The sequence below is a fragment of the Taudactylus pleione genome, unplaced genomic scaffold (assembly GCF_031769625.1).
Source record: "Taudactylus pleione unplaced genomic scaffold, aTauple2 ptg000016l, whole genome shotgun sequence".
In the NCBI taxonomy this organism is placed as follows: Eukaryota; Metazoa; Chordata; class Amphibia; order Anura; family Myobatrachidae; genus Taudactylus; species Taudactylus pleione.
In genome coordinates this window covers 27,057,443-27,070,009 of record NW_028284418.1, presented here as the reverse complement: position 1 = coordinate 27,070,009, position 12,567 = coordinate 27,057,443, and the positions used below count along the sequence as shown (strand labels likewise).

General features: G+C 43.7%; 1 protein-coding gene across 5 annotated transcripts in view; it reads right to left on the bottom strand.

Moving 5' to 3' along the window:
- LOC148541892 (uncharacterized) overlaps positions 1-12,567 on the bottom strand; it is a 58,381-nt gene that overhangs the window by 19,495 nt on the left and 26,319 nt on the right. For all 5 annotated transcript variants that reach the window (XM_088475240.1, XM_088475250.1, XM_088475259.1 and 2 more), the window contains one exon: positions 4,536-4,634. In XM_088475240.1, the coding sequence (XP_088331366.1) occupies positions 4,536-4,634 (99 nt within the window). The remainder of the gene's footprint in view (positions 1-4,535; positions 4,635-12,567) is intronic.

Below are 12,567 nucleotides of genomic sequence, written 5' to 3'. Positions count from 1 at the left end.
GGGGTCAAATAAGCCATAATTTGAGGGGCCTACTCTACCTGTCATTTCTATTGTAACTATAAGTATAATGAGCCATTCATAGCTTCTACGTTCTTATCAGTTAGCTACATTCCATTGGAATGACCATCATAAGCTGTGTAGAGATGCTAAGCATTATGAGTAATTAACAGTGATGTCCAGACTCTATACAAAGGAGCCTTGAAATAGAGTTCATCTCCAGACATTAGGATACGTCATTACTGTATTCTCTTTGTCTGAACATCTTAGTGCTTACGGAGCATGTGCAATAGAGAAAAGTTTGGTCAATGCTATGCTGGACCAATGAGTGCTTGATACCTAGCACTGTATGTAATTGATATGGGCTTAATATCCGGCAAGCCAACACCCCATTCTAGGGTATAAAAACCAGAGGTACACAAAGGACCCATTAGCTCATGTATGGACCTAAGACTCTGCAGTAGAGGTGCCTGCAATGTAAATTGAATTATCTGGGCGTTGGAAAACGAGGGCTCACCAGAGAGAAGATAAGATGAAGTACATCTTATGCTGAAGATGATGATTTACCGGTGTCATCTGAATACATAGACAAAAGTTGAGTATACTGTATACTTTGTATGTTGTTTGTTTATTGTTTGTTTGTTACTTGTAAATAAAGTGTGTTCATTTGTACTCACTCATATTGGTCACATGTGTGTACTATTTCATTCCGATCAGAACGAAACCCACCGTTATGCATTGTGCATTCTGTTTTTATGAAAGGTTCCAAATGAACAGATATACAGAAGCAGTATAATACAAACACATCCATATCAGAACAGATAATGAAGTAGACATATACAAAAATTGTAATCCAATACAATTAAATTCGAATAGAAAAGAGAAAAGAACTAGGTATTATGGGACAGAGAGAGGAGGAAGATAAGGTCACCGTATGTGGGGTAAACTGATGTTAGCAGAGTAAAAGAAATCGAAACATATTATCTGGGATTAGGGATGGAAGACAGATAGTTTTAAATTCCGTGCCATGGGAACCAAATACTGGTGAAAGTGGAGGATCCATCGGTAGAAGAGCTTAAAAGGTCTTCCATTGACATGTAGTAATTGATCCTCTGGAACCAATCTTACGGGTAGGAAGGGTGCGGGAATTGAAAAGAAATGGAATAACTGCCAGGGCCGCATTGCTAAAATGACGTAGCAAGGATTTCTTGTTGGACCCTAATGAGGTATGTGACTGATTAAGCAGCCAAAATATGGGATCAGTAGGGACGGGGAAGCCTAGAATTTTTTGCGAAATGGAAATAACCTCAGACCAAAATTTAGATAATCAAGGGCAGTCCCACCATATATGTCGTAGAGACCCACTGAAAGACATCTCCTAGGAGCCAGATATCGTTGGGAACATGGTATGGAGTAGGGAAGGATGCCTATACCACTGCATTAAATTCTTATATGGATTATGGAGTTACCTTAACAATTGTGCAAACAGAGCTACAATGGGTTTTGAGAAAAATAGTTTTGCCATTCTTGTTCAGTGAAGGAAACACCCAGGTCTGAAGTGGCAAGCTAGTCCTGGCAATTGTACATTTCATTTTGAACCAGCCTGCGGCACCACCAATAGATTCGGCTACTGACAGGCGTATCTGCTTTTCAATGCGGATCTGCATCTGCTTACAGTCACTATACTCGGCCTATGTTAGACCGCCCTTCACTACCATTGTCCTGCTTCTCCAGTCCCAAACAGGTGCAAGTGTAAAGTCTGCATAGGTGCATAAGTGTGCAGCGTGTTTTGTGGGCATGTGCAGTACTGATTTGCAGATCTAGCACTACCCAAACGGTGATTTTGCTTTATACACCATTTAACAATAGTTCTTTGATTCCTATGCTAAATGGATCAACCACAATCACTGTTAGTAGTGGACCATCTGCAGTACAGATGACTCAGTTAACATAATGCACTGTCCAAGCAGAGACAAGTATGTGGTGGTGATTGCACATACACAGCAGAGACAAGTGTGTGGTGATTGCACATACACAGCAGAGACAAGTGTGTGGTGATTGCACATACACAGCAGAGACAAGTGTGTGGTGATTGCACATACACAGCAGAGACAAGTGTGTGGTGGTGATTGCACATACACAGCAGAGACAAGTATGTGGTGATTGCACATACACAGCTGTGACAAGTGTGTGGTGATTGCACATACACAGCAGAGACAAGTGTGTGGTGATTGCACATACACAGCAGAGACAAGTGTGTGGTGATTGCACATACACAGCAGAGACAAGTGTGTGGTGATTGCACATACACAGCAGAGACAAGTGTGTGGTGATTGCACATACACAGCAGTGACAAGTGTGTGGTGATTGCACATACACAGCAGTGACAAGTATGTGGTGGTGATTGCACATACACAGCAGAGACAAGTGTGTGGTGATTGCACATACACAGCAGTGACAAGTGTGTGGTGATTGCACATACACAGCAGTGACAAGTATGTGGTGGTGATTGCACATACACAGCAGAGACAAGTGTGTGGTGATTGCACATACACAGCAGAGACAAGTGTGTGGTGATTGCACATACACAGCAGAGACAAGTGTGTGGTGATTGAACATACACAGCAGAGACAAGTGTGTGGTGATTGCACATACACAGCAGAGACAAGTGTGTGGTGATTACACATACACAGCAGAGACAAGTGTGTGGTGGTGATTGCACATACACAGCAGAGACAAGTATGTGGTGATTGCACATACACAGCTGTGACAAGTGTGTGGTGATTGCACATACACAGCAGAGACAAGTGTGTGGTGATTGCACATACACAGCAGAGACAAGTGTGTGGTGATTGCACATACACAGCAGAGACAAGTGTGTGGTGATTGCACATACACAGCAGAGACAAGTGTGTGGTGATTGCACATACACAGCAGTGACAAGTATGTGGTGGTGATTGCACATACACAGCAGAGACAAGTGTGTGGTGATTGCACATACACAGCGTGACAAGTGTGTGGTGATTGCACATACACAGCAGTGACAAGTATGTGGTGGTGATTGCACATACACAGCAGAGACAAGTGTGTGGTGATTGCACATACACAGCAGTGACAAGTGTGTGGTGATTGCACATACACAGCAGTGACAAGTATGTGGTGGTGATTGCACATACACAGCAGAGACAAGTGTGTGGTGATTGCACATACACAGCAGTGACAAGTATGTGGTGGTGATTGCACATACACAGCAGAGACAAGTGTGTGGTGATTGCACATACACAGCAGTGACAAGTGTGTGGTGATTGCACATACACAGCAGTGACAAGTATGTGGTGGTGATTGCACATACACAGCAGAGACAAGTGTGTGGTGATTGCACATACACAGCAGTGACAAGTGTGTGGTGATTGCACATACACAGCAGTGACAAGTATGTGGTGGTGATTGCACATACACAGCAGAGACAAGTGTGTGGTGATTGCACATACACAGCAGAGACAAGTGTGTGGTGATTGCACATACACAGCAGAGACAAGTGTGTGGTGATTGCACATACACAGCAGAGACAAGTGTGTGGTGATTGCACATACACAGCAGAGACAAGTGTGTGGTGATTACACATACACAGCAGAGACAAGTGTGTGGTGGTGATTGCACATACACAGCAGAGACAAGTATGTGGTGATTGCACATACACAGCTGTGACAAGTGTGTGGTGATTGCACATACACAGCAGAGACAAGTGTGTGGTGATTGCACATACACAGCAGAGACAAGTGTGTGGTGATTGCACATACACAGCAGAGACAAGTGTGTGGTGATTGCACATACACAGCAGAGACAAGTGTGTGGTGATTGCACATACACAGCAGAGACAAGTGTGTGGTGATTGCACATACACAGCAGTGACAAGTATGTGGTGGTGATTGCACATACACAGCAGAGACAAGTGTGTGGTGATTGCACATACACAGCTGTGACAAGTATGTGGTGGTGATTGCACATACACAGCAGTGACAAGTGTGTGGTGATTGCACATACACAGCAGTGACAAGTATGTGGTGGTGATTGCACATACACAGCAGAGACAAGTGTGTGGTGATTGCACATACACAGCTGTGACAAGTATGTGGTGGTGATTGCACATACACAGCAGTGACAAGTGTGTGGTGATTGCACATACACAGCAGTGACAAGTATGTGGTGGTGATTGCACATACACAGCAGAGACAAGTGTGTGGTGATTGCACATACACAGCAGTGACAAGTATGTGGTGGTGATTGCACATACACAGCAGTGACAAGTATGTGGTGGTGATTGCACATACACAGCAGTGACAAGTATGTGGTGGTGATTGCACATACACAGCAGTGACAAGTATGTGGTGGTGATTGCACATACACAGCAGTGACAAGTATGTGGTGGTGATTGCACATACACAGCAGAGACAAGTGTGTGGTGATTGCACGTAGGATACCCAACTACAAGTGTGCAGGTGTCAGCTATATCAATGTATAAAATATGTGATACATACCATGGTTTATTCCATGTTCATATGTAGACATTGTATGGTCTCTTGCTGGAAGCTTGATGTGATGCTCTATCATAGTGTGAGGCCCAGGAAATGGTGTTGCTATATAAATTGAGATTTTAGAAAGAGAGAAAATATTGGATTATTACCATATTAGAACACAAAATATCCTATATTATACTGAATAGATTTCTCAAGTGGAAACACCTTATCATTAGTTGTTCAGCTTTTATAGAGATGTTATACAGTAGATAAGTCTACAAATCAACTGCAAAGTGTTAGTACAGCTGATATATTTAGGACATGGCTCTATATTATCAAACACATTTACTTATCCTACATTTTCAACTCACTCTAAAGCAGTGCAAGCTGCAAGCAGGTTAATGTCTACAACATGATAAGGAGGCATAACTTATGCTCCGTACACACGTAGCGATCAGCCAGCGATGCGATATCGCTGGATGATCGCCCTGCACTGTGCCTGGTGTGTTGGATGATCTATATAGATCCAACACACCACCAGTTGCCTAACAACTATAGCGACCCACAATCAGCGATCGCAGGTCCCTATAGTGACCACCTGCTGGGCAACATGCACGGCCGATGGACGATATCGCTATCGATGACGTGGTTGAATCACTGAATCTCGCTAGATTATGCTTTATGTTTTATATCAATACAGATTACAAAATAGTCAAAGACATTACATAAAAAAACGTGGATAAAAATCTTGCACAACATAAGCTGATCATACAAATGCTTAAAAAGCATTACAACAATATCTAAATATTATCCAATATAACACAAACAAAATATTAGGAACAAAAATCAGACAAAAGCAAAAGCAAGACACAAAAGGGAGGGGATGGGACTAAAGAGGGGGGAAAAGTGGGGGGAGAGTTCGGAACCTTAGAGTGTAAATAGAGAGAATAATTGCGGAAGGCCTGCCGTCATCAGAAACTGCTATAAAAAACCTCTATCAGAGGAGAAAAACCCGGGCTTTTGCTGCAACCATCAGGTATGTCTCTGAAGATATGAATTCCAGTCATGTGTCCCAAGTAGAGGTGAATTCCTGGTTCCTCTCCAGGGTCACACGGAGGTCAACCATAGACATGTACATGTCTATTCAGGCAAACCATTCCTTAAGAGTGTGGGGGGGAGTAGACCGCCAGCAAACCGGGGTCACAGCTTTCGCGGCACTATTAAGGAACTTTAATAAGGATTTTTTTATACGTTGCCAAAGGGCCATGGTGTTAATTAAGGAGCCAGAAAGAGGGATCAGGGGGTGCCTCCTCGCCCACTATTGACTTGAAGATACTGTAGATATCACTTGGTCCCAGAAGGGTTGTAGGAGACTGCAATCCCACCAAATGTGTAGCGGGGAGCCTATCTCTGCATTACAATGCCATCATCTGTCCGGCACCCCAGCAAATATCAGCTAGGGTAATGGGGCACCTATACTGTGACAGAACCTTAAATTGTGTTTCAATCACAGAATAACTAACAGAACTTACAAATCTATTCTGAAAGATTCTGCTCTAATCACTGTCTGCTAAATCAAGCTGTACAGTAGGTCATGTTTAGAATCTTTGGCATATTTAGGGGGAGTTGAGTACGTGTGTTCAATGAGAAGTCCATAACCCCTCGATTGGGAATGCGCCGGCATTATGGTGCTAGGCACATGTCCTCAAAGGCAGTTGGGGGTCTGACAGAAGCCATGCATAGTTCCCCGTTTTGTACAAAATGCTTCAATTGTAAATATTTCTAAATCTCAGATGGGGGAAGGTCCCACTTAGCCTGCAGAACAAAACAGGAAGAAACAGCTGGCTGACCCGCTGCACTCCACATTGTAACCATATAGAAAAAGCGGAACTAGCAACACCCGGGGGGAAATCAGTTATTAAATAAAAAGGACAGTGGGGAGAATTCTGAGGACACACTGGAAAGTTTCCGCAATCTGTTTCAGCGAGCCAAGGTTGGACCAATGGTGGGGATGAGAGACAACAGGAACCTTGGACCTCCAGGGGTACTGGGCCTGATTCAGACCCGCTCACTATGTCGCAATTGCATGCTATGGCTGATAGTCACCCGTTTGCACATACATCGCAGTGCCCGTGCGCTAGCCAGTCACTGCGATCGGGAATTGTGCGCTCATAGTACAAAGACAGAGTGCTACTTTGAGTGACAGATAGTGGCGTTTGTGGGTGGTAAGGGGAAGGTCCTAGAAAACGGGGGAGTGAATGTGCGGACGCAGGCATTTCTCAGCGTCAAAACGCCGGTCATAATTGGCATGGAGGCTTCATTGTACACATCACCTGGTTGTATTTCAGCCTGCAGTGATCGCAGTGCTTGCGGCGGGGTAGGGTCTACCTTAAGGGCTGCGAGCAGCTCCGATGGCTCTCGATGTAACTGATTAATTATACACTTCCTGGAGATGACGTATGCTAAAAAAGAAAAGTGGGAGTCTTTACGCCGGCGTGCGATGCTCTGCTGTCGCTCTCTAAGAAACAGAGGGCATCCTTTAGCCTGGCCCTGCGATCGCCACATTTGCATACCCGGCTCCTTTTTGGGGCCGGGTATGCAACTTTTCATTTTGGAATTCAGATAAGCTTTAAAGTTTTTTCTATTGGTAAGCACATTTTGATTTAAGCACCGTTTGCCACTTTAATTAATAGTATTACACTATCAGGCGCATGTTTTTTTAACCTTTTTCTATATATTTAATTCCTCAGAAAGTGGGGATCCAAAAAAGATTAAAATTGGGTCTCCACCTTCCAGGCAATATCCAGCAGTGCTATGCCCCGCAACCCTGGTGGTGGTGGGTGTGGGGTTCATGGTATAATAATATTGTTCTATACAGGCGCATGTCTTTTTAACCTTTTTCCAGAACTACCTTGTCTATCGGCCAAACGGGATCTCAAGAAGACTTTTGCCGCGTTCATTTCAATGATCAGTTACTTGACTACAGGTTTATTAAAGAGAAAAAAAGGGAAGATTCCTGCACTAGTTAATAAATAGGAAATATATAGATATTATGGAGACCCTAATATTTACAATAGTTAGTAAATCTAAATAATAATGTTATATTAACTAAAGGGGGTGCAGCCTGATGACAATGGGAAGTACATCCAAATATACAAGAAAAAGACATGCTCTTTTCTTTGTATATTTGGATCTACAGGTTTATTAGCCTGAATTAATCAGAACTTTGACAATATACACACAAGGGGGGCGGGGTTAATCTGTAAGTGCCTCCCCAGCTATTGACCTCACCGCACATCACTGCTACTGAGCAGGAACATGAACATTGGCGTATTCAGCCTAGTTTTCAGTTTGGCAAGCTTTTAAAACTTTACTGGGAACAGTAGACTCCTTAGGTAACTACAAGGCAGCAGCAGGATATATTGAGGCTGAAATTAGTCTCTGAGGCTAAACAGCCGAACTAAAGCATTGTCTGAAAGCTTGAAAATAACTCTCTGGACAAATCAGGGAGGCACAGGTACATTTATTTATTAACAGTTTCTTATGTAGTGCAACATATTTGGTTGCCCTTCACAAATGGAAACATTAATAGAACAAAACTGGGTAATATAATAACAGACAAACATATAGGTAGGAAAGCCCTGCTCGCAAACTTACAATCTATAGGGAGAAAGGCATTGATACACAAGGATAGTTGCTATACTGTATATTGTATTTTGGTCCAGCCAGAATGCAGAGTTTCTTGATGGACTGTATGATCCAGTCACATAGGAATGTTGACCAAAGGCAAGGAGTATGTGAAAGAAAGACAATGTGTGAGGTTATGTGTGGACTGTGAATGGGGATGTAATTAGATATAAGGGTTATTGGCGGCGGTTCTGGAATCTGATAAGCTTGTCTGAAGAGGTGAGTGTCAGGTTCCGGCTTTGGATCACCTCAGCACTGGCTTCCCCTGACCTCTTGAGTGGTCAGATGCCAGGTGCTGCAGCGAGTGACGCGGTGAGTTTATACCTGGGATCTGCTATCACATCCATGTGCTCACTCCATGATTTGGTTCCTGCGGTTACCATCACGGGCGCAGCCATGACAGTCTACATCACCTGATTGCCATTTACCCAATGGTAGCATCCTCCAATGGACTGCTGCCGTAGGTTATTTAGCCGGGCTCCAGACAACAGGAAGTTGCCTGTACAATGTTGTTACGTCCAGTGTATACTTGCTGTTGCAGCATTCCAGGCTCCAAGCTCCTTTCTTCCAGTGATACTCTCCTAGTGTTACCCACGGTGTGTGTGTACTCAGTACATTATCCGAGTACAATAGCTGAAGTATCATCATCCTGTGCCAGTTCTGCGTCTGGAACCACAGTGTGTGTACTTAGTAAGTCATCCAAGTACAAAATCCTATTGCCATTCTCCTGTGCCATTTCTGCGTCTGAAGCCACAGCATGTGTACCCAGTACATCACCCAAGTGCAAAACCTCCAGTATCATTCTCCTGCGCTGTCCCTGTGATAGTGTTCTTCCATTTCCCACTTGTGCCGGATACCTGACCAAAGGGCCGCAACCTGCTTGCTGGGTGCAGCTTAAGCCCAAATCCCGCTTGGAGGGGTCACTGGTGAACACCTTCCAGTAAGTTAGACCCCGCACCTTTGGTCACGTCTAGCCAACATGTGGTACTTGTGGATGAGGAAGGCATATATCCTGCCCTTCACCTCAGATTCCTTTATCAACCTGGGTCCACGTCTTGTAATCCCTCTACAGTGGACACCATAGCCCGAACGTAACAATGAGTTTTCGGGGAATGCTGGAATTTTTGGAGATTAGAGGAAAGTCTTATTGTGCGTTGGAGGGCATTCCACAGAGTGGGTGCAGCCCGAAAAAATTCCTGGGGATGCATGGGGATGAGGGACACAGATCTTGTACTGAGCGGAGAGGTCGAGTTGGGATATATTTTGAGATGAATGAAGAGATGTACGTTGGAGTGGTTTGGTTAATAGCATTATGTGTAAGTAAAAGTATTTTGTATTGAATATGGTAGAAAACAGGTAACCAATGGAGGGACTGACAGAGCGGAGCAGCAGATGAACTTTCGGCGAGGAAGAACAGCCTCACAGCTGCATCCATAATAGATTGTAGTGGCGAGAGATTATTGCAATAGTCAATGCGGGAAATAATGGTGCATGGATTATAGTTTTTGCAGTGTCTTGTGTGAGATATGGTTGATTTTTGGATATGTTTTTTAGATGTATGTAACATGATTTTGAGACAGATTGAATGTGGGGAACAAAGGGCAGTTCAGAGTCAAGGATGACACCTAGGCAGCGAGCTTGTGGGGCAGGGTGCATTATCGAGTAATCAATAGTGATAGAGAGATCAGGTTAGTAACTGTTATTGGCCAGTGAAAGAATACATTGTTGCATGAAATAATTTGGAGAAGCACGAAAAAGCAAAGGCCACTTTCCTGTTTCCGGTTATGTTCTGTTTTCAGCAGGTGGTACTGTATGGCTACTATCTGCATAGCTTCCTATCCTGACTTGTCTGAAGCCAAGTATTCATTTAACCAGCTGGCATAAGTGAAACTGGAATGAACACATAGGGGTACATTTCTAAAACAGACAAGTGGTGATGTTGACCGTAGCAACCAATCAGATTCTAGCTATCATTTGTCTATTGCATTATAGAAAATGATACACAGAATCTGATTGGTTGCTATGAGCAACACCACTACTTGTCTGTTTTAGAAGTTTTAGTAAATATTCCCCCCGATCTCTTGTGCTCTAGACGACATTTTGATAGCCATAAGTCAATAGTCAATCTCCTCTGTATAAACTATTTAAGGGTAGAAGGATCCATGATCTAAACGGTCCAGCCAAAATTTTATGTCTTCCAATATGCCTTGACGATACCAAAGAAGACGAGCAGCCTCATTCCAGTCAGTCTAATCGGTCCAGTTATGAAACTTGCCTTGGTGTAGGCGAGTTATATAGGCTTTAGCTGCAGAACTGCGCTGTGGATCAACAAATACAGACATGAAGGTGGTCTGCAAATCAGACATGGATAACAGTATTGGATTGCTTTTGGATCACTTTTCTCCAAATAAAGCAAAGCCCAGGTCAAGGCATCATCTTTCAACAAGAACAGGATCAAACCCACATCATAGAATCTGTGGCAGAAATGCAGTGTTTCATCTGGAACCCCAGATTGCACTGTGGGAAAAAAGCCTGAAGCAATGAACGATATCCTGAAAATGGAGAGACAAGCCAAGGTTCCTGGTCAAGTTCTATAGCAGGTACAGAAGGACAGGCAACGTTTTCATGCAGTCTTGTACAAGACTGGTATGTAACTGGGTCATTTCTGCCTGTAAGTCTGGCTTTTTTTTGTACAAGCTGCATAACCACAAAGCCTATTGGTGGAGTATCAGTAGATGTAGCATCAGCTCAAGCGGAAACCATTTTGTAGGCCTGAACATTTTATCATGATTACTACAGCTCTGGGGCTACAATGGTGCTCCTCCAGGGTTGGATCCCAGCTGCTAGCAGCTGAGAGGTTAAATTGAGCCTTATTTAGAGACAAACCAAATGTTTGTTAAACAAGAGAGCAGTCAGAAATCTGTCGCAAATAGCCAAGAGATGATCCAGGAACAAGCCAGGAAGATCAGAGCCAAGTGGCAGTTAGACGAAATCAGGGGTCAAAGGGCCTCATTCAGATGTGGACACTAATGCAATCGCAGCTGCAATCCCGCATCGCAGCTGCTGTGTGCAGCAATATGGTAATGCACACAGCCGACTGGAAATGTACTGAGGCGCCCACAGGCGGCTTCGCAGATCCAAGCAAATGTGTACAAACATGCAGCGGTAGACACAGATCCTTTCATAATCGACCATCTGAGTAATACTATGGTCACGCAGAATGGCAGCAGGAACTGAAACACTGGCACCAAGTTTTCTGCGTATGGGAAGACAGTAGTATGCTGGGACGAGCCCCAAAAGACGGCGGCGACATGCTTGCATTTTTTGCAGCTTCTCCCCGTAACCACCCCCAAACGGTCCCTGAATGTCAATCACTATGCAAAGAAATCATCAGTACGTATGGCATCGCTAAGTTATCTTGGTGCGTGCGCAGTGCAACCACAATGCATGTGCAGTCGGCCGATAAACGCTCAACTGCGTAAATATCTGCATTGTGTCCACATCTAAATAAGGCCCTAAGTCCAGAATATCAAACAGCAGAACCAGGAAAACTGGCCTGGTTTGATGCTAGACTTCCATGTGTTTGGTGTCTGACTGGTGACCTGGCCACCTGTAACATGACTCTGCTGTTAGGCTTGTATTTTGTTCAATTAATTCAGTAAATTCATCACAGATCTCAAAGACATCTGGAAAGCAACTGGAGTTGCTTTCTTAAAGCCTCTACTTGTCATAAGGCATACTCTGATAAACATTGTCGGTCAGCACCATCTTATGTCCAACAGATAAAGCATAAAGTACGGCTCCTTACCAAGGCCATTAAACTCCTAGCACATTCAGTCAAACTTGCTCTTTATCTCAATGGACCATACAACATTTTGGAATGTACTAATCTTATCTCATTCCGAGTTCTGACTAAACTTCCTCAAATACTTTTCACATCTCTCTCCTCAAGCCTTTGGTAATTAATATTTTTTTCTAGCAAGAAATTAAACTACTTCTTGTTGACTGTCAACAAGAGTTTAACACTGTGTTTGCCAGTTTGGTATTCAAGGCACCCTAGCAGTCCAGGTTTTAATCATATCCATGCTTGAGCACAGATATTTCAATCAAAGGGGGGTATCCAATTAGCTGCGGTAAATTACCACAGCTAATTACCTCGCCCAGGGCTATCCAATTAGTCCCGAAGTCGGCCTGACGCCAGCACTTATCGGGTTTTATTTCAGGACCTGGTGTGTCCCGAAAGAGAATCCACGATAACTGCTGTTTTTTCAGCTGAAAAAAGGCAAAAACACATAGGTCTGCAAGCTTATCGTGGCACCTATGTGTTTTCGGAAGAACTGTCCTATTATTTCGACCAAAATAATAG